The sequence below is a fragment of the Equus asinus genome, chromosome 25, assembly GCF_041296235.1.
Source record: "Equus asinus isolate D_3611 breed Donkey chromosome 25, EquAss-T2T_v2, whole genome shotgun sequence".
In the NCBI taxonomy this organism is placed as follows: Eukaryota; Metazoa; Chordata; class Mammalia; order Perissodactyla; family Equidae; genus Equus; species Equus asinus.
The window spans coordinates 48,329,537-48,351,381 of record NC_091814.1 but is presented as its reverse complement, the minus strand read 5'-3'; the positions used below and the strand labels follow the sequence as shown (position 1 = coordinate 48,351,381).

Genomic DNA, 21,845 nt, shown 5'->3' with positions numbered 1-21,845 from the left:
TAGCAAGTACTGAATCTATTAATAGGCACTTTATGTGCCACTACTTCATTTAGTCCTTCCAATAATCCTATGAGGTAGGCATTACTAGCCCCATTAAAAGATGCAGAGAAAAGGAAGGGCAGAGACTATACTTTGCCCAAGGCCACACTGGTAGCAAGTAGCCAAAGAAAGATTCAAACCCAGGTCCATTGCCAAATAAAGGGTTTATAAGGAGAAGGAAATAGCACCCAAATGTTTGCCACTGGCTAGCACAGGGAAAAAGAATAACAATTCCTCCACTTGCTTTCAGAAACCTCTCCTTGGCTCCCTATTTGCCACATTCCCACAATCTTAGACTGTATCTGTCTTAGACCAAGCTGTAAACTCTTTCTGTCTTGAGGATACCATAACCGGAAGGGATAATAAAGTGTTAAGAAGGAATCAGAGGAGCATGAAGCAAACTACTACAGGACCAGCCGAAATTAGAATGACCTCCCCTCTTTGGCTCCACTTTTTTTTTATTTTAATATTACAATGAGCAAGAAATTTCAAAAGAGCAAGAGATAGAGACTAGCCCAAGAATTGTATTGTGCCTCTATCCCCTACAAAATGGGGGGCCAAGAAATACTCAGCTACCACCCTCGCTGTTCCTGCCTTCTGCCTGAAGATGGAAGTCTTCCATCAGCTGAATGGTCCAGGGCCCCTGATTTGCTGGGGGAGGGAGACACAATCTACAGACAAGACACTGAGAGCATGACCAGGAGGCCATTCCAAATGAGTTGTTTTGGCTCCTTATATCACTTTCCTCAAGGCTTAAGTTACAGACCAGTATAACACCTAATTTTTTCCCCTATTTTTAAACATACATAGTTTTAAAACAAGATTTCTAAATAGAGGGAGGCTTTTACCAAGGAATTTGCAACCTTTACATGTTTTTCCTTTGTTGGAAATGGTCTGTTTTCTAGAAAGAAATACACAGATCTTTGTAAGACATTAACCCCATTGCCTTCCCAGGAGAAGAAAACATTTAAATAAAATGATTTCAAATAAATGTGAAGATTATACTGTGCCTATGGATTGAAAGAGTTAATATTGTTAAAATGTCCGTACTACCCAAAGCAATCTACAGATTCAATGAAACCCCTATCAAAACACTAATGGCATTTTTCAGAGAACCAGAACAAAGAATCCTAAAATTTGTATGGAACCACAAAAGACTCCGAACAGCCAAAGCATTATTGAGAAAGAAGAATAAAGCTGGAGATATCATGCTCCCTGATTTCAAATTATAATACAAAGCTATAGTAATCAAAGCAGTATGGTACTGGCATGAAAACCAACACACGTATCAGTGGAATAGAATAGAGAGCCCAGAAATAAACCCACATCTATATGGTCAATTAATCTATGGCAAAGGAGCCAAGAATATACAATGGGGAAAAGACAGCCTCTTCAACAAATGGTGTTGGTAAAACTGGACAGCAACATGCAAAAGAATGAAACTGGACCACTTTCTTACATTATATACAAAAATAAACCCAAAATGGATTAAAGACTTAAATGTAAGACCTGAAACCATAAAACCCTTAGAAGAAGACACAGGCAGTACACTCTTTGACATCAGTCTTGGTAATATGTTTTGGATCTGTCTCCTCAGGCAAAGGCAACAAAAGCAAAAATAAACAAATGAAATTACATCAAACTGAAAAGCTTTTGCCAGCAAAGGGAACTATTAGCAAGACAAAACAGCACACTACTGAGTGGGAGAATATATTTGCAAATCATATATCAGGTAAGGGGTTAATATCCAAAATATGTAAAGAACTCACACAACTCAATATCCAAAAACAAACAATCCAATTAAAAAGTGGACAGAGGACGTGAACAGATGTTTTTCCAAAGAAGACACACAAATAGTCAACAGACACATGTAAAGTTGCTTAACATTACTAATCATCAGGAAAAAGCAAATCAAAACCACAATGAGATATCACTTTAGGCCTGTCAGAATGGGTGTCATCAAAAAGACAACAAAAAACAAGTATTGACAAGGATGTGGATAAAAGGGAACTCTTGTGCACTGTTGGTGGAAATTTAAATTGGTACAGCCACTAAGAAAAATAGGATGGGGGTTCCTCAAAAAATTTAAAATAGAACTATCATACCATCCAGCAATTCTACTTCTGGGTATTTACCTGAAGAAAACAAAAACACTAATTCAAAAAGATATATGCATCTCTATGTTCATTGCAGCATTATTTACAATAGCTGAGATATGGAAGCAACCCAAGAGTCTATCAATAGATGAATGGATAAAGAAGAGGTGGTGTATATACACACACACATGGTGGAATACTACTCAACCATAAAAAAGGAATGAACTCTTGCCATTTGCAACAACATGGATGGACCTAGCGGGTATTCTGCTAAGTTAAGTAAGTCAAACAGAGAAAGACAAATACCATATGATTTCACTTATATGTGAAACCTAAAGAACAAAACAAAACAGAAACAGACTCACAAATGACAGAGAACAAACTGGTGGTTTCCAGAGAAAAGGAGGACAGGGGGTTAGGCGAAATAGATGAAGGGGATTAAGAGGTACAAACTTCCAGTTATAAAATAAATAAGTTACGGAGATGTAATATACAGCATAGGGAATATAGCCAATAATATTATAATAACTTTGTGTGGTGACAGGCGGTTACTAGATTTATCACAGTGATCATTTTGGAATGTACATAAATGTTGAATCACTATGTTGTACACCTGAAGTATGTCAACTATACTTCAATAAAAATAAACAAATAAGCTGATTTCAAAAGCATCCAGACAAGGAGATTTTCCTGAAGTTCTCCATAATATTGGCAATGAGTATTGGATCCCAGGAGGGGATACAGAAGGCTACATGCTGGAAATCCCAGGAGGAAGAAAGAAACCATAAATGAACTGGGAAGAACTGAGGTTGATTCTAAGAGAAAAATAAATTCTTTGTGGAAGACTACTGGTTACTAAACATAGAGTCAACTGAACAGGTAGTTCACTGTAAGGAAAAATATCAGACGAGAAGAAAAGGAATCTTTTCCTCTATGCAGGCATTGTTCTATGTGCTTCAACTCATTTAATCCTCACTACAATCCTATGAAGTGGGCACTGGTATCGTTCTCATCTATAGGTAAGGAAACCAAAGCACAAAGAGAATAAGCACTTTTCCCAAGGTTGTTGTAAAGGTCAATGATGAGGTCAAAATCCAAGAACTGAGATGATGATAGTCAAGACAAAGTAATAGGCTATGGAGCAAAATCCTCACCTACCTAGAACATTTCTCACAACCCGCCCACCACCAGCAGTGCCAGACTCTGAATTCCCCAAATCAGGTTGTTCGATGCCTCTAATAACTTCATACATGCTGTCTTTTTCTCCCTGAAACAGTAATTATAGTAGTGGAATAAAATAATACCAGTATAAATTTTATGTATTATGTATTAGTATTAATACTGGTATTTTTAAAACTACATTCAGAATTTATCTTTTTAAGCAGTGAAACTATTTAATATATTTTAAGTACAAAAATGTACAAACATAAAACATCAAACAAAAGCAAAACTTAATCAAATAGAAATGCTAAGTATATATTGTCACTCTATTATCAATATAAATTGTCAGATTAAACTGATAAAAATTAAGGACAGGGCCAGCCCTGGTGGCCTAGTGGTTAAGTTCGGTGCACTCGGCTTTGGCGGCCCAGATTTGGTTCCCAAGCACAGACCTACACCACTCATCTGTCAGTGGCCATGCTGTTGTGGTGGCTCACATACAAAAAGAGGAAGACTGGCAGCAGATGTTAGCTCAAGGCAAATCTTCCTTAGCCAAAAAAAAAAAAGGAAGAAAAAATTAAGGATAGAAAAGCAAACACTATAAGAATGAATAAAATGTAATTAGTCATGAAAACTGCAAATGAAACATTATTTGCTTTTTTTTAAGTGTGTCAATGGTGTCACCAGGATATTTCTGCACAAATTTTTTCACCTATTGAAGTTTTTCTCAATTAACATTAGTTGGAAGCAGTTGTAAACTAACACCAAATATTTTCCTTTAAATTATCTCATCTCTAATTTGAAGAGAGAGAGAGAGATCTCTTTGAACAGGTTTTTTCTATTTTTACAATATTTTTATTGAGAGTAAGCTGTGATTTTTTTTTCCCCAAAGAAAACATTGCTGGTTCATATTTGTCTTTTTTGGTCTTTTTTAGTTTTCTCATGTACAGAAGGAGATTTCATTTCAGTTTCCTGATCAATTTCAAAACCACAACATTCACATTCTACTTGTTTTGGAAGCTTTTGAACTTAAGAGTGATTTTTACAACAGAAACTTTGCAATATCCCAATATGGGCCATCTAAATTTGTAGATTTCAGTTTGTCTTTTTTGTATAAATTGAGCAATTAAATCATTGATCTTGTTCTCAACCTATAAATGACTCAGATTTCATATTTTTTAGAATATCAAATAATACTATAACTATAAAAAGACCAGTATTTCAGTTACCTAAAATAGTAAGTAAATATACCAGAATACCAGCAATATTGTAACATGAAAATCCGGTATTGCAATTACTATACTGTCTGCCATGCCTATCCCTTAACTCTCTTTTGTCTGGTAAACTCCTGGTCACTCTTGGTCACTCTTCAAGACTCAATATAAACATTGCCTCCTCTGTGAAACCCTCCCTATGTCCAACACTTCCAGGTAAAATTGACTTATCTCTCCTTTGAGCTATCACTGTAGCCACCGTAAAGTAATTACCATGAAGTAATTATTTATTTACATATCTGTTTTCTGCTAAACTGTGAACTTGTCCAAGGCTGACTTCATTCATCTTTCTACCCTCAGTTCCCAGCACAAGGCCTGGCTATTCCTCTACTCTTAATAAACATTTGCTGGTTGTATGGAAAGACAGAGTTTAAAACGGTAATTAGTTCTTATCATGCCTGTTTGAGTAGGGCCAGATTTAGTGACCGAAGCCTTTTCAGAACCAGAGGAGGTTCCATCGTCAATAAACTGCAAACTGCAGAGGCCTGTCCTGGGCTCAATCAGAAAACAAGGCACTTCCCAATGGGCCAGAAGTCAGGAGCACAGAGAGCTGAGACGGTAAGAATTGTTTCATCCTCCCTCCTTTAGATCAAACGTGTCCAATTCTCCAGCATTTAAAAGGAAAGGAAATCCTGAATGCAAACATGAGTTATCAATCACCTTGAAAATCATTTTTCTTCCTTTCTGTTCCTGAGGATCATCCACAAGTAAACGACAACCATCTTCATACTTTATAGAAACATCTATACTGCAGTTCTTCATCTAAAAGTCTTGTAATTCTAGGCCAATGGCTTCTTACACTCCAACAGATCACTACTGCTCACAGACACACACACACCATGAATGCTATTCAGCCTTAATAAAATAAGGAAATCCTGTCATTTGCGACAACATGGATGAACCTGGAGGACATTATTCTAAGTGAAATAAGGCAGGCTGAGAAAGCCAAATTCTCCATGGTAGAACTTATATGTGGAATCTAAATAAAGAAATGCAAAGTCAAACTCATAGAAACAGTAGAAAAGTGGTTGCCAGGGCCTTAGGGGGTGGGAGAAATAGGGAGAGGTTGGTAAAAGTCTACAAACTTTCAGTTATATGATGAATAAAGTCTGAGGACCTAATATATAACATGGTAACTATAGTTGATAACTGCATTGTATAATTGAAATTTGCGAAGAGAGTAGAACTTAAATGTTCACACAGACCCTTGATTTGATCTGTTCTCCCAGGTGAACAATCTCATGGGAACTGAATCATACCAACCAAACAAGAAATTGACTGGTAAACGTTAATGTAATTCATTATTGATTAAGTCATTCAGTAAATTCAGCAATGACTAAAATAATAATTGCCAAGTTCATTGGTATAATTAGGTTGCCCAGTCCATGCATACTTCCCTTTAGAGAATTGTCTTCATGGAATGCCAAATCATTATTATACATAATGCCCAGAATACTGCTTCATTCCTTTCCCTATTAAAAAGTGTACATTGGAAACAAATAGCATCAGAAGATGCAGCTGTGAAGATTTCTGTACTGGTTTTCTTTGTTGCCAAAACAAATTACCACAAATTCAGCAGCTAAAAACAACACCCATTTATCTCACAGCTTTGTAGGTCGGAAGTCCAAGCACACCATGGTTCAGCTGAGTCCTTGGCTTGAGTCTCAGAGAGCTAAAATCAACTCAGAGGGTGTTGGCCAACCTCGGCTCTTATCTGGAGACCCTGGGGTAAACTCTGCTTCCAAGCCCATCCGGGCTGGCGGCAGAATTCAGCTCCTTGAGGTTGGAGGGCTGAAGTCTCTGATTCCCTGCAGGCTGTCAGCCAGGAGCCTCTTTCAGCTTTCTAAGGCTGCCTGCATTCCTCATCACATTGTCTCTATCTTCAAACCAGCAACAACACTAGTCCTTCTCATGCTTCAGACCTCTCTGACTTCTTTTGACAAATCTCCTCTAATGCCAGCTGGAGAAAGTTCTCTGCTTTTAAAGCCTTGTGTAATTAGACTGGGACCACCTGAATTATCCAGGTTAGTCTGTCTATTTTAAAGTCCATAATCTTAATTACACCTGCAAAGTCCCTTCGCCAAGGAATGCAACATATTCACAGATTCCAGGGATAGGGTAGGGACATGTCGGGGGCGGGGGGGTGGGGGGGGGCGGCTATTCTACCTACCAGAGCCCACCCATTGGCCCCCAAAGATTCACAACCCTCCCAAATGAAAAATATATTCAATCTATCCCAAGGTCCTAAAGGTCTCATCCTATTACAACATCAACTCAAAGTCTAAAATCTTATCTAAATGTAATCAGCTCAAAAGTGTCAAACCTCATCATCAAAATCATCTAAAACATGTGCTTGAGGCTTTGGATATAATCCATTAAATATAATTACTGTGGCACAGTTCCTCTCCATCTGTGGATATGTAAAACTAAACAAGTTATCTACTCACAACACACAGCAGTGGGATAGGTATAAACATTCTGGTTCAAACGGGGAAAATGGAAGGTGAAACAGTCACCAGTCCAAAGCAGTTGTGAAATTGAGCCAAGTAAACTCCATTAGGTTTCAAAACCTGGGAATAATTCTCCATGGTTCTCAGCTCTGCCCTCTGGGCTCCTAACTTCATCCCCTGGGCTCTCAGCTTTGAGCTGTCCTTCCCTTTTCATGAAAGGCAGCACATGTTTGCAGCTGAATAGTTTATCAGCCTGTTTCCTGACAGTAGAATGTTGGGGGTCCAACAGTCTTCCTTCCTTTTTACTCTCTCTGTCCAACATGGCAGTGTTTCTGCTGTTATAAAATTCTGAAGAACCCTGTAGGTCTCCTGTGGATGTGAAAGGGATTTGATTCACTCCACTAGACAGAAGCCAGGTTTACAAATTCTTTTGACATATTCCCTTGTCTATTTTTGGCTTCTGCTGAGATGCCTGTGGGACAATGCCCTTAGCTTTTTAGATGCTCCCCGGTTTCATTAAATGGATACCCTCAGTCATGCCCTTGATCTCTTGTGTCTAAATACTCTGACCGTTTGATCTTTCCAACATATCAACAAAGGGTTGCAGAGTCACACACTCAGCTTTTTCTCTAGAGCATGCTTTTCTGACAGTGAATCTCTTCATTTTAATGTCTTTGGTATCTAGATGAGCTTAGAATTTTCCAAATCATCAAGTCCTGGGTTCCTTTTAATTTACCAGTCCTTCTCTCAATGTATGTCTCTCTCCTCTGGCATTTTACTATAAGTAGCAAGAAGAAACCAGGATGCACCTTGAACACTTCGCTTAGGAATCTCCTCTGCTAAATGAGATTTCATGGTGAGCACAAAATCAGAGTGAAAAAATGGATTATCTTAGAGTAACTCATCAAACTCTGAAGGACTGTCCACCTATCTCCACACACTGGAAAATACTTAACAAGAGGATGGCAATACTCATGTCAACTAGTCAGAACATCACCCCCCTTGAATAGTGTTGGAGGCACACAGTCATATAATGACTTGGGGTTCTACTTATACATAGTACGGTTTTTAGATATAACTATTATTCTCATTTTTATGGACAAAGAAACCATAGCACAGAAAGGTTATATAATTTGTCCAAGTCATATAGTTAGTGGCAAAGCTAGGATTTGAACCCAGGCTCTAAAATTCATGCTATTTGAACCCGGACTCTAAAATCAATAGTATTAACCAATCCATTATAGAATTCTTTTGTAACTTGATTTTTGTCTCATCGTTATGTTTTGGAGTGTTATCCATTTTAATAGCCAAAGGGCTAGCTCATTCCCTTTAACTGTTGTGTAATATTCCACTGTATGAATAGATGATAATGTGTTTATCCATCTCTCTATTGATTTAGATTATTTCCAATTATTCACTATTACAAACAATACTAGAATAAAAATCCTTGGACAAGTCTCCTTGTGAACACGTGTGAGAGTTTCTCAAAGACGTATATCTAGAAATGGAATTCTGGATCATAGAGTAGGTCTATTTGCAACTTCAGATAAATGTTCTTCAAAGTGGTTGTTACCAGTTTACATTCCCACTCCCTCCAGCAGAGTAAAAGAGTTCCCACTTCCCTTATCTTCACCAATACTTAATGCTATCAGATATTTAAATTTTTGTCAATCTGATGAGTGAGTAGTGGTAGCTCGTTGTTTAAATTTGCATTTTAATAGTGAAGTTGAGCATATTTTCACATATTCATTGGCTATGAGAGTTTCTCTTCCATAAATTGTTTGCTCCTATCTTTTCCCTATTTTTCTATTGGGCTGAATTCCTCTTATTGATTAGTAGGCTGTCTTTATATGGATATAGTCATTATCACTTGAGAAGATATTGCAAATATCTCCAGTCTGGGTCAAATCTTTTAATGGTGTCTTATCCTTTAATGGTTATGTTCTTATGACTCATTTTAAGAAATCCTGTAATATCTCAAGAATATAACAATCCTCCATTTATTTTTAGAAAGTTAAAAAATTTTGCTTTCCACATTCATATCTCGCATGGAGTTCTTGATTTTTGTGCATGGGACAAAGTAGGTCTAATTTAACTTTTTTTCCAGATGAATAACCAATGTTCTCCATATATTAAACAGTTCATCATTTCTCCACTGAAATTTAGGGTCAGGTTCTCAGTTTGCTTTAAAAAAAAAAAAAAGACCTACTGGGATATAAACTAGATTGAGAAATTAATTTGGAAGAAATTGCCATCTTCGCAATATTTAATCTCACCATCTGAAACATAGATATAATTTGGGTCTTCTTCGATGTAATCCAATAAGGTTTTATACTTTTTGCTATAAATGTCTTGAGATTCTTTTCTCAGATTTATTCCCAATTTCTTTATAGTTTTGTTGTGAACAAGATCTTTACTTTTATTACATTCTCTAGTTGATTGTTGATGGTATATAGAAAGCTACTGATTTGAGATATTGATCTTATGTTCATATTCTTGCTAAACTCTATTAATAACAATAATTGATTCCCCTGGATTTAAATCTATGTGCCTATGAATAATGAGAGTTGTGCTTCTTTTATTCTAATCCTTATATCTATTAGTGTGCTGGTAAATATTTAATGGCCAGTTCTCTGTGGGGAAAGCCCTGATTGGTAACATTAGCCAATTTCCATGATGTATATACTCCTAGCATGGCCAGCTTCAAGCTACCAATAGCTTGACAATACCAATGTGATGTCAACCAATTCACAAAACTTAAAAATTGAGCATTCAGCTAACAAGAGCTGGTAAAAGCCAGCTCTAATATGATACTATGGTATTTTTCTTATTTTTCTTGTCTTACTGCACTTGCTAGGACCTCCACCATAATGATGAATAGAAGCCATAAGAGTGAACATCAGAGTCTTGTTTCTGACTTTAAAGAATGGTTCTAAAGACCCAATACTAGGTAAGTTTGCTTCAGGTTTGTTTTTTTTTTTAAGATTGGCCCCTGAGCTAACATCTGTTTCCAATCTTTTCTCCTTTGCCTTTGCCCTCCGCCGCCTCCTCCTCCTCCTTCTCCCCAAAACCCGCCAGTACATAGTTGTATACTGTAGTTGTGAGCGCCTCTGGTTGTGCTATGTGGGATGCCGCCTCAACATGGCCTGACAAGCGGTGCCATGTCTGCACCCAGGATCCGAACAGGAGAAACCCTGGGCCCCCAAAGCAGAGCACGTGAACTTAACCATTCAGCCACAGGGCCAGCCCCCTGCTTCAGGTTTTTGATGGAGAGCCTTAAGAAAAGTTTCTTCTATTCCTATTTCCCTAAGAACTTTCATCATGAATGAGTACTACATTTTTTTCAAAAAACTTTTCTATATCTATTGAGATGATCATGTGGTTTTACTCAATTTTTTAATGTAGTGAATTATACTAACATTTTTTCTCATGTTAAAACCATCCTTGCATCAGGGCCGGCCCTGTGCCTGGGTGGTTAAGTTCACACGCTCCACTTCAGCGGCCCCTTCAACTGCCCGGGGTTCACCAGTTCCGATCCTGGGTGCAGACCCACAAGCTGCTCATCAAGCTATGCTCTGGCAGCATCCCACACAGAAGACCTAGAATGACTTACAGCTAGGATATACAGCTATTTACTGGAGCTTTGGGAAGAAAAAAAAACACAGGAAGTTGGCAACAGATGTTAGCTCAAGGCCAATCTTCCTCACCAAAAATCATACCTTAAAAAAAAAAAACTAAACCATAAAAAAAAAAAAATCCTTGCATTGATAGGGTAAACCTAACCTAGTCCAATAAATTTTTTTAAAGATTTTATTTTTCCTTTTTCTCCCCAAAGCCCCCCAGTACATAGTTGTGCATTTTTAGTTGTGGGTCCTTCTAGTTGTGGCATGTGGGATGCCGCCTCAGCATGGCTTGACCAACAGTGCCATGTCCATGACCAGGATTCCAGCCGCTGGAACCCTGGGCTGCTGAAGCAGAGTGCAAACTTAACCACTCGGCCACAGGGCCGGCCCCTAAATTTTTTAATACACAATCTTAGATTCAATTTCTTAATATTTTATTTAAGATGGTTGCATCTATGCTATTAGATGAAATTGGCCTATAATTTCCCTTTCTAGTACTGTCCTTAACTAGTTTTGCTATAAAAGTTATATCTCATAAAATAAGTTAAGCAGCTTTCCAGCTCTCTTTGCATTCTCTGGAACATTTGTATAAGCTACAGTTTCCCCCTCCCTAAAAGTCTAGTAGGCCTTATCTTTAAAACATTTGAGTCTGGAATTAGGTGGGAGTGGGGGAAGGAGGCAAATTTTGATTACTTATTCCTTTTTTTTAATAACCATCAATTTAGTCAAGATTTCTAATTTTTCATGAATCAGTTTTGGTAATTTATATCTCATTGGAAAATTGTCCATTTCACCCAAGTTTTCTTTTTGGTTTTTTTTTTTTTAAACAAACCATCAATTCTGAACTCCATCAGTTTTTGGGGGGTTTTTTAGATTTTATTTTTCCTTTTTCTCCCCAAATCCCTCTGGTATATAGTTGTGTATATTTTAGTTGTGGGTCCTTCCAGTGGTGGCATGTGGGATGCCACCTCAGCATGGCCTGATGAGTGGTGCCATGTCCGCACCCAGGATCTGAACCAGCGAAACCCTGGGCCACCAAAGCAGAGCGGACGAACTTAACCACTCGGCCACGGGGCCGGCCCCTCACCCAAGTTTTCAAATGTATTGTCATGAAGTTGTTTATAACGCTTTCTAATAATTTTTTTAAATCTTAGTTTTTCCTGTGTGAATGCTCCATTTTAAAAATTCTAAACATTATTTATGCTCTCGCTGATATTATATCAAATATTATCAAAGATTTTTTAACTCTGTCTTCTTCACTGGACCAGATTTTGGTTTTGTTGATCCTCTCTATTGTTTCCTTATTTTCAATGTCATTATTTTACTCTATCATTTCTTTTCTTCTACTTTCTTTGGATTACTCAGTTGTTCTTTTTTTAACCCCTTGAGTTAAATGCTTTGCTTACTGATTTTCAGCATTTCTTATATTCCAATACATGCATTAAACTAGAATTTTAATTTTAGTTGTATTCCACAGGTTCTAACATAGTGATCCTGTTGCCACTTAAATATTTCATAATTCCCATTATATTGTCTGTGACCAACAGATGATTTAAAGTGTTTTGTTCCCAACATTAGAGGGGATTTTCAGTCATCTTTTTGTTACCATTTTCTGATTTTATTTTATTGTGGTCAGAGACCAAAGACTGCATGCCACAGAGTCTTTGATATTTGTTGAGACTTCCTTTATGGCCTAACATATGATCAATTTGTAAAACGCTCCAGGTGAGTGTGAAGAAAATGAATATTCCTTACTTGCTGAAGATCTTTGCTTTCACTTTCTACAATGACCATGTATCATATTTGCAACTTGAAAAAAAAACAAATGACTGAATTAAAAGAACTAATTAGATAATGACTGCAAAAACTAATTATCCTTCAAAGGAAAGAGATAACAATGATATTATCAAGCATCTACCGTACACCAATTTACTACGTGCCAAGTACTGTGATATTTATATTTATTATCTTACTTAATCCTCATAACACCCTGTAAGGAAAATACAATTATTATCCTCATTTCTGAAGAAACAGAGACACAAAAAGATTAGGTAACTTGCCCAAGTCACACAGCTAATAAATAGAGAAGTCTGTGTTCTTAACTACTGTGCTATACCATATCAACATGTATACAGACACATAACTCATATATATGTGTACATATATAATATATGCAAAATATAAAGCAGGCACATAAAATTCATCCAACTTTAAAGATAGTACATAGCATCTTTAGGTAGGCATATGTAATACTGATGAGAGAAAAAAAGACAAAATACCTCTGGCCGTTTTTTCATTCAGATTCACACCATATTTTGCCAAAGCTCTAATCACATCACTTTGCCCAGCCATGCAAGCTGCATACAACAAATTTCTGCCAACGATATCTTCTTCCAAGAGTAGCTGCATGGCCTGTTCATGATGAGGGTTCTCAGGATCCTCAAAAATCATCTGCAAACCTTCTACATCCCCTGTGAGAGCAGGCTGTAATAGGGGATTAATGGTGCCTGTTTCCTCTGGTTCTCTGGCTGCTTCTTCATCTTCACCTTCTTCCTCTTCTTCATGCTGTGAGAAAAATGCTGATTTTTCTGAACTCTCTGAATCTTGGGGTCCTTCTGACTCCATTAACTCCAAAAATACCTGAGATAAAAAAAAAGTAATAGAAATCTACTCAAACAAATCAGTACTTGTTTATTTATTTATTTAATCTGTCACCTGACAATACAGATGGAATGAAAATACTTAACTGGCTGAAAATAATTATAAAATGAGATACTTCATCCATTCAATCAATAAAGTTTATTGTGCACCTACTATAAGTCAATATACTACCTGAATATATACTAAAATACTGAATGTGTGATATAAACAGTAAATTCAATAGGAACAGGAGAAGAAAGAGATCAGTGTGGGCTAAATTCATTAGGAAAGGATTGAAAGAGAATGTTAAAGAGATTCACCTGCCTAAACATGGGTCCATGTTGGGGAGAAGTGAGAAATACAGTTGGATCATCGGAGCCAGATTATTGAGACCTTTAAAATCAGGCACTAACATTTAAACAGAATTCATTCACCCAGTAATGCCTACTGAAAGCTTACTAATATACTAAGCACTGTGCAGACACTATGTAAATTACAAAGAAGAATCCAATTTATTTCCTGCCCTTGACAACTTACTTTTTCAAAGGAGAAAACATGACATGCACAAAATAAGTGTAATAAAAGGTGACAGGTGGTAAATATCATAAGAGATGAAGTGCTACGGGAGTTTAGAAGGGAGGAGATTAATTCCAGGTAGAATTAATCCAAGGAAGTCTTAATAGTGCTCACTCTGGCAGAATACATATTAAATTAGGAATGATTCAGAGAAGTGTAGCAGGGTCCTCTGATATGTATAACAGTGTTTGTAGCATCACTGTTCATAATAGCAAAAATCCTGGGGGAGAAGGGGACCAATGCCCATGAATAGGAGCATAAACTGTGGCATATTCACACAAAATAGGACATAGTAGTTAAAACGAATAAACTACAGTGATATACCATGGGGTAGGCAGCTTCTCAGTGGCTCTCAATGCCCCTCACCCCACCTCCTGGTATTCACACCCTCGTGTAATTCTCTCTCCTTGAATGCAGGCTAGACATAGCGACTTTCTTCTAATGAAGAGAAGACAGTAACAGCGATGGGATGTCACTTCCATAATTCAGTTGCAACAGATGACCTTCATCTTGATGGTATTCTCTCCCTGGCTCATCTCATGTGCTATGATGGAGAGTGCCACTTTGCAAGGAACAGAGGGCCACCTCTGGTCAATAGCCAGTAGGGAACCAAGGCCCTCAGTCGAATAGCCCAGGAGGAACTTAACTGTGCCAACAACCACTGAGTGAGCTCGGAAGTGGATCTTCCGCAGTTGAACCTTGAGATAAGTACGGCCCCAGACAACACCTTGACTGTAGCCTCATTAGAGACCCTGAAGGAAAAGATCTCGCTAAGCTGGGCCCTGATTCCTGACCCAGAACAAGGGTGAGATACTAAATGTATGCTGTTTTAAGCTGCCAAGTGCGGGGGTAATTTGTTACACAGCAATAAATAACTAAGGCACACAATAATATGAATGAACGTTAGCAATATAATATTAACTGAAAAAAAGTAAGTCAAAAAGATTACATATTTCAAGATATACTTTTGTAAAGTTCAAAGCAATGAAAATAGACTTTTTAGGAATACAAGTAGATGGAATAACACTATTTTTAAAAAAAAGAAGAAAAGCAAGATTGAACACAAGATTCAAAATAGAGTTTACAAGGTGGGAAGGAAAGATTCAGGAAATGGGATAAAAGGAATCAACATTTAGTAAAGAAAATGGCATTTAAGTGGGCCATAAAGAATGGGCAAGATTTGGTCATTCAGAAGTCAGAAGGAAGGGAAATCTAGTTAGAAAGAATAACATCTCTGTCTACTATAGCCCTACACTAATCTCTACCTTCACTAAATGTGTATAATACTCACAAGCTGTTGAAGTTAGGAATTCATTGATTGCAAATAGAAAAATAAAAAGATTGACTTTTAAAAGTAGGAGATGGTTTTCTCATGTAACAATTTAAAGGTGGAGAGGCTTCAGCAGCTCAAAAATATAGATCCAAGATCTTTCTATCTTTCTATTCCATCATAGTAAGACTTTCATCATCATGACTGTTGCCTCATGGTGATAAGATGGCTGTCCTAATTCCTGTCATCACCTCTGCATTCATGGCAGGAAAAACAGGGAATCCCCCCAGAGGATATTAGTGGCATCCATCCCTTTTAGGACTGAGGAAAGCAAAACAAAATCTTTCCTAACAAGCCCCAACTTCCAGTTATATCTCAAAGCCCAGATTGTGCCCCTATATTTGAGAGATGGAAAAAAAAAGCAAGTTTCTGGATTTTCCTGCCTCTATAATGGAAGTGAACAAGGTAAACAGGGGTGAGAATGGGAGCTGAGTTAGCCAATCAACCATGACTCCCCCATACAATTTGGTCCAAATCTTATCTGTGAGATTGTTTCATTCAATTCCTTCATCTTACAGAATAAATATAGAGGAAACTTGTAATCCTTTTGAGTGCCTGGCACCCAACTCCCCACCCTCCCAACACACACAGACACACTTCCTTAAAGAATCCCAGTCTCCATTTTAAAGCTTTTTGTTTGTTTGTTTTTAGTGAGGGAGATTGGCCCTGAGCTAACATCTGTTGCCAATCTTCCCCTTTTTACCTGAGGAAGATTGTCGCTAAACTAACATTTGTGACAATCTTCCTCTATTTTGTATGTGGGATGCTGCCACAGCATGGGTTGATGAGCAGTGTGTAGGTCTGTGCCAGGCATGCCGACCTGTGAACCCTGGGCCACCAAAGCAGAACATGCAAACTTAACCACTAGGCCACCAGGCCGGCCCCTAATGAATTCTTTTAATGGAAGATAAAGCTCATTTCCTACTACAAAGGCCAAAGAGGCGAGATCCTCCTCCTCTCCATCTCAGCTCGAGCTTGGGGGCAGGCAGGTAAATTAGGCTCATCCAATCAGCTGCTCAATCCCAGGATCTTCACTCTTCTGTTGCTGTTGTTAATCGTTGCATTATTTTCTTTACTGACATATGACATTGTATTATTTTAAGGTGTACAACAAATGATTTGATATTAAGTATATACTGCAAAATGCTTACCACAAGTTTAGTTAACATCCATCACCTCATGTAGTTACAAAAGAATTTTTTTCTTGTGACGAGAATTTTTAAGAGCTAATCTCTTAGCAACTTTTAAATACAATACAGTACTGTATTTAATTCAGTACAGAGTTGTTACCTATAGTCGCCATGCTGTACAGTACATCCCCAGAAGGTATTTATCTTAAAACTGGAAGTTTGTACCTTCTGCCCACCCTCACCCATTTCGCCTGTCCTCCTCCCCCTGCCTCTGGCAACAACCGATCTGTTCTCTGTATCTATGAGTTTGGTTTTCTTAGCTTCCACATATAAGTGGCCAGGATCTTGATGCTTGAACAAGGGACACAAGGACATGAGGCTACTTGAAGGTCACTCATCAGAAGTGACACCTGCAGTGTACTCATCAGACTTCCTGCTATGAGAACACGCGGTGGTGTCTGTGGTCTGACCCCCCAGAGCTCCCTCGGTTCCTGCTCATTTCCGGCCTCCTGATGATCTGGTGGGCCTCCATACAGCACTCGGACACAGTTGACTTCCCCAAAATCTAACCTCTCCATCTTTAGGCATACAATACCATCCTCTTCTCTTTTAACCACACTATTTTTTAACCAACATTTGTATTGAAATAAAACTACTTCCCAGACTCTCTTGCAACATAGTGTGGCCATATGTCCCAGTAGTAGACAATAAAATGTAAGAAGATATGTCGTATAGGAAGTGTAATTCCTTCTCACTGGATTGCAAGCATGATGCATGGAGATTGCACAGCTAATTTAGACCATGAGGTGGATGTCCTGTCCAAATACATATATATTATTTTATATATTATATATTGTAGTATATATTTCTATTATAGTATATAGAATATATTAGTTTATGACAACTTGTTTTAATTCCATATGTAAATATACATAACTTCTATTAATAGGGTGACCAAATAATTTATTTTTGAGAAGCAATGGACACTTTTGTCCTGGATACATTGCATATATGGATATATTTGCATATATGTAATTAGGCAAAATACCATTTATCCTTACTAGATATAATATACTGATGTTTTTATTCCCATTCTATTTTTTAAGGCTGAGTGTCACTGACTAAAGTGATTTCATGACCCACTAATGGGTTGCAACCACAGTATGAAAGAACGCTACTTTTGAATAACCACTATGGAGACTATACCAGGAAATCAACAAGAGAGAATCTAACAGAAGTTAGCACGAGTTTATGATTAATAGCCTGGGTGACATATGTCCCAGTGTACCCAGGGCAGTTCCAGTTACATCTGTTCCCCTGGCGTAATTTTTAATAGCATCCTCTTCACTCTCAAGTGTCCATTAGTACTAAACAATAAATTTTCTTGTCACCCTAGGAATATTGTTGTGATATTGTGGAACATCTCTGCTAAAGACATGCATATTCACCCCCTTGGAGAATAGAGGCAGGAGGTGTTTGGAATGCTTTTCCTCACTGGCCTAGCAGGGGCCCAGACATGAGACTCTGAAGATATCGAGAAAATCCTATCTGTATTTCATACATATTCTTGCTACTAGGCCTAGAATAGCTTTTTTTCTCCTCCATTCCTACTAGCCAAATCCTCTTTAGGCCAAGCTATAAACCTACCTTATTCCTTAAACTTTCCTTGACTCCACTCTAGAGTGCACCTGAGCCCCTCCCTCCTCTGAACTTCAAAGGCCTTTATATATAGTCTGTACCATACAACTTACCAAACATGGCATTATTTTCCATTTGTTTCAAGTATGTAAGACATCTAGTCAACTAGACTGTAAACTGGATGGAGGTAAGGATCAAACCTTATGTTTCTCTCATGTCACTTTCAAACTTAACACAATTCTTGACAAGTTGTATAGGTTCGATAACTTTTAACGTCAGGCTTACAATTCTCACTGCTTTTCTTCACAGCTGAGACCAATGGGTCTTGGAGTCAGAAAGACTTGAGTTCACAATCCAATGCTGCAATTTATTAGCTGCATAATACTGGGCAATTTGCCTAATCTCTCATAGGACTAACACTAGAACCTAGATTATACGATTGTTCTCAGAATTAAAATAAATTAGATAATGCATGTGCCAAGCACATGGTGAGCATTCAGTAAGCAGAACCTATCATCATCATATCATCCATCTCCCAGCAAAAGTATCCACGAAGCAAAAGATGGTAATGCTCCTTCTTCTTTTGTTTGATATACAGTTTTCCTATGCAGGGTCTAAGTAAATGGTTTTCGACTCTACTACCACCAAACACTTGATTATAGACAAATTCTTCTGCATCTAGATAAACTAGATCAAATCTGGAGACATGATTCAGGCCACACCCTAGAATGGAGCTTAATTTCCATACCAGCCCAGAACTAGCATGATTAGGGCAGCAGTTCTCAAATTCTCTGATAAATAAAACAAAAAAATAAATTTTTAAATTCTTAAAAATTGAGAATCCCCCAAATTTTTATTTATGTGGGTTATATCCATCAATATTTACCACACTGGAAATTAAAACTGAGGAATCTCTAAAATATTTATTAATTCATCTTAAAACAATTTCATGTTAATATAAAAAAATAGGTTATGAAAAATAATTATATTTTACAAAGAAAAAATTGATAAGAAGGGTGAAATTATATTACATTTTTACAAATCTCTTTAATGTCTGGCTTCATAGAAGACAGATGGATTCCCACATTTGCTTCTGCATTCACTGCGATGACGTGTGAGGTTGTGATATTGCAGGTCGCGTAGCCTCTGGAAAATCACCGTAACATGTGAGAGAAGGAAAGTGCAAGGGCAAATAACATCTAAGAATTAACAGGAAGATAGTTTGGCTGGCAGACTCCCTGAAAATGTCTAGGAACCCCCAGGGATTCCTCAGACCACACTGTGAGAACCTCTGGATAGGACTAACCCTCCAGCCACTCCAGCCTACGGTCAAACCCTCAAGACTGGTCAGCCCAAATCTAGAGTGAACTGGGAGCAGTCTTTCCAAAACAAAGGGACAAAATGAAGTCTTCCAGGGCATTTATCCTTAGGCCTGCCTTTTAAAAGACATCATCCAATTAGGAGAATAACAGTGAACTCTCCTGTCACATGTTTGGTGGTCTATTGCTGATTGTGTCCTCCACCATATTCTGTCTTTTGAAGACAGAGCAAGGAATTCTATTTTTTATGGTCTTTTTCTTCTTATAACATAGAAGCTTTAGAATATTTGAAAGTACATTTACTATGAATACAAGTACTAATAGGATGATCATAATAATATAGGTTTTCCTTTCTTTTTATCAATATTCTATATATTTAAAAAATTTAACTCAACTTTCTAATATTTTTGTTTTAGAAAATATTTTCCGTGAGAAATATGTAATTTATGTTTAACATATAATAGGTTTAATTTTGTTATTGTTAAAAGAATTAATAAACATTTTTTAAATTCTCAGTTTTACTTTGTAATTCTTATTATATTTATAACAGTTACCATATGGATAGATATAAACCACATAAAGGAAAGCTCTTTGAGATCAATAATTTTTAAGAGTGGAATGGGGTCCTGAGACCAAAAAGTTTGAGGACCACTTCTTTCGGACACACATGAGACCTAGAAGTAGCAGAGAGTCTGGCTGAGGGGGGCTTGTCCCCCACACCTGGTTGCTACAGCAGGGTGGGAGGGAGGGAGAGCTGGGAGCAAAGGAGCCCAGCCTGGAAAACCTGGGCGCAAGGGAAGTCTCAGCAAGAGCTCAGCACACCTGAGTGGGCCAGGGAGCGCTACTGAGATCTGACCAAACCAGGAGAGACCTGTTCACGAGAGACAGGAGCTCAGACATGCCAAAGGGACTCCAGATACTTCCCCGTGTATCTCATGAGCCATCCACATGTATCCACATACCGGGACACCATCTCAAGGAAAGAATCAGGGGAGAAGCTATCTGAGAACCTAAATGTTTTTTGTATAAGAGAAAGTAAACATTAGCCAAAGAAGCCAATTACAGATTGAGCTAAACTTTAAAACCAATTGAATATTTCAATTATTTTTTCCTAATAATCGAACGAGCGCTCATGAAACTAGATCAGTGACAGACAAAAATAAATTACATTTTCTTTGCCCATAAAAGTTATAACATGAATCAAAGTTACAACCCCACTACGCAAAACCAAAAGTTCACATACAATACGGGCATGGAGAGAGCAGAGGGAAGGAAGAATGGCATAGTGGACTGTGAGGCAGAAGGCCCAGGCTTAGAGTCCTGATCCTGGGATTAATTATGTGACTTTTCTGAACTCACTCTCCTCATTTGTGAAATGAGACTAGCACCTGCTCTGCCCTGCTGAATTCGTGTGAGAAAACAAGTCTATAAACTTTTCCTTTTAACTATGAAGTGTGAACTCTTTTGAGGCTGCTAAGGCACTAATAATAGAAAATCACACCGGTCGTGGTCACAAGTAAATCTGCAATGACAGAGTGAGATATGGGTTATAGTGGAGGTAAGCAAAGGGTGCTTTGTGAGTAAAGAGGATGGACATCTGAATTAGACTCGGAGTGGGGAGATCCCGGGAAGGCTTCCCAGAAGAGGTGACACTTGAAGTATTGAAGAGTAGGCGTCTTAAAAGGAGAAAAGGGCAACCCAGGTAATGAGAGGAGCAGAAACAAAGGGGAAGGAGGCAGCGTGAAGTTGTGGTAGATGAACAGATCTTAACGGCCTTTTAAGCCAGTTGAATTTTTTCTTCAAAAAACGTAGTCCCTTGAGGACGTAAAGTCCCAATTCAAGGAGAGGTCCCCAACGGCAGCCCTGGTTCCCCAGGCTTAAACAAAGGGAAGGCCTGCGGAAGAGGATACACACAGAAGCAGCCCTGCCGCGCGACCCAGGAGGTCCGGCGGAGAGGGCACTGGCCAGTTCTGGGCACCAGAGTTCACCTCTCGGCCTGAAGCCCAGAAGGACCTTCGGGGACCCCCGAGGCTATCCTCCCGACGCCCGCCACGCAAAGCTCAGGGCAGCGGCAAAGCCTGAGGACGCCGCGGTGGAAGCCCACTCCCCTCAGCCCCTGCCGAGTAGCCCGGCGAAAAGATGCTTATCCTCCCACCCCCATCCCTACCCCTACCCCCAGCTCCCATCCCGCCCTCGATGCGGGCAACCGTGGACTCACCGCTCCCAGGCCCCCGGCTTCCGCGGTTACCATGGCGACGGCGCACCCGGCGCGCGGCAGCGCCGCCCAAAGCGCCGCGGACCCGGCTGCGCGCCAAGGTCAAGGTTGCAAAGTGCAGCAAGGGAGAGCGGAAAGGCGGGCAGGGATTGATGGAAATGATTAAAATCGCTGTGTTCGAATGGTGGCGTGCGGATTTTTTCTTTATTTTGTAAGTTTTGGGCAATATGGTCCGTATTTATTTTACACTTTCAAAACTAAAATTTAAAAATAAGGTGTGTACATTGGTTGCCGGCCCATCTTACTCTTATCTTTGGCCTTTAAACAAAATGCATTTCAAACAGACAGCTTCCT

The 21,845-nt window shown here is 38.6% G+C and overlaps 1 protein-coding gene across 2 annotated transcripts in view; it reads right to left on the bottom strand.

Annotated features, from left to right (window-relative positions):
* ANKRD45 (ankyrin repeat domain 45) overlaps window positions 1-21,575 on the bottom strand; it is a 39,793-nt gene extending 18,218 nt beyond the window's left edge. The window contains exons 1-2 of one of the 2 annotated variants that reach the window (XM_014852882.3): window positions 21,495-21,575; window positions 12,923-13,283 (exon numbers count right to left, since the gene is read on the bottom strand). In XM_014852882.3, the coding sequence (XP_014708368.1) occupies window positions 12,923-13,283; window positions 21,495-21,527 (394 nt within the window). In that variant the 5' untranslated portion in view covers window positions 21,528-21,575. Of the gene's footprint in view, window positions 1-12,922; window positions 13,284-18,988; window positions 19,099-21,494 lie in introns of those variants that run through there. The other variant, XM_070497511.1, reaches the window with a different exon arrangement.
* Between the last annotated feature and the right edge of the window lie 270 nt (window positions 21,576-21,845).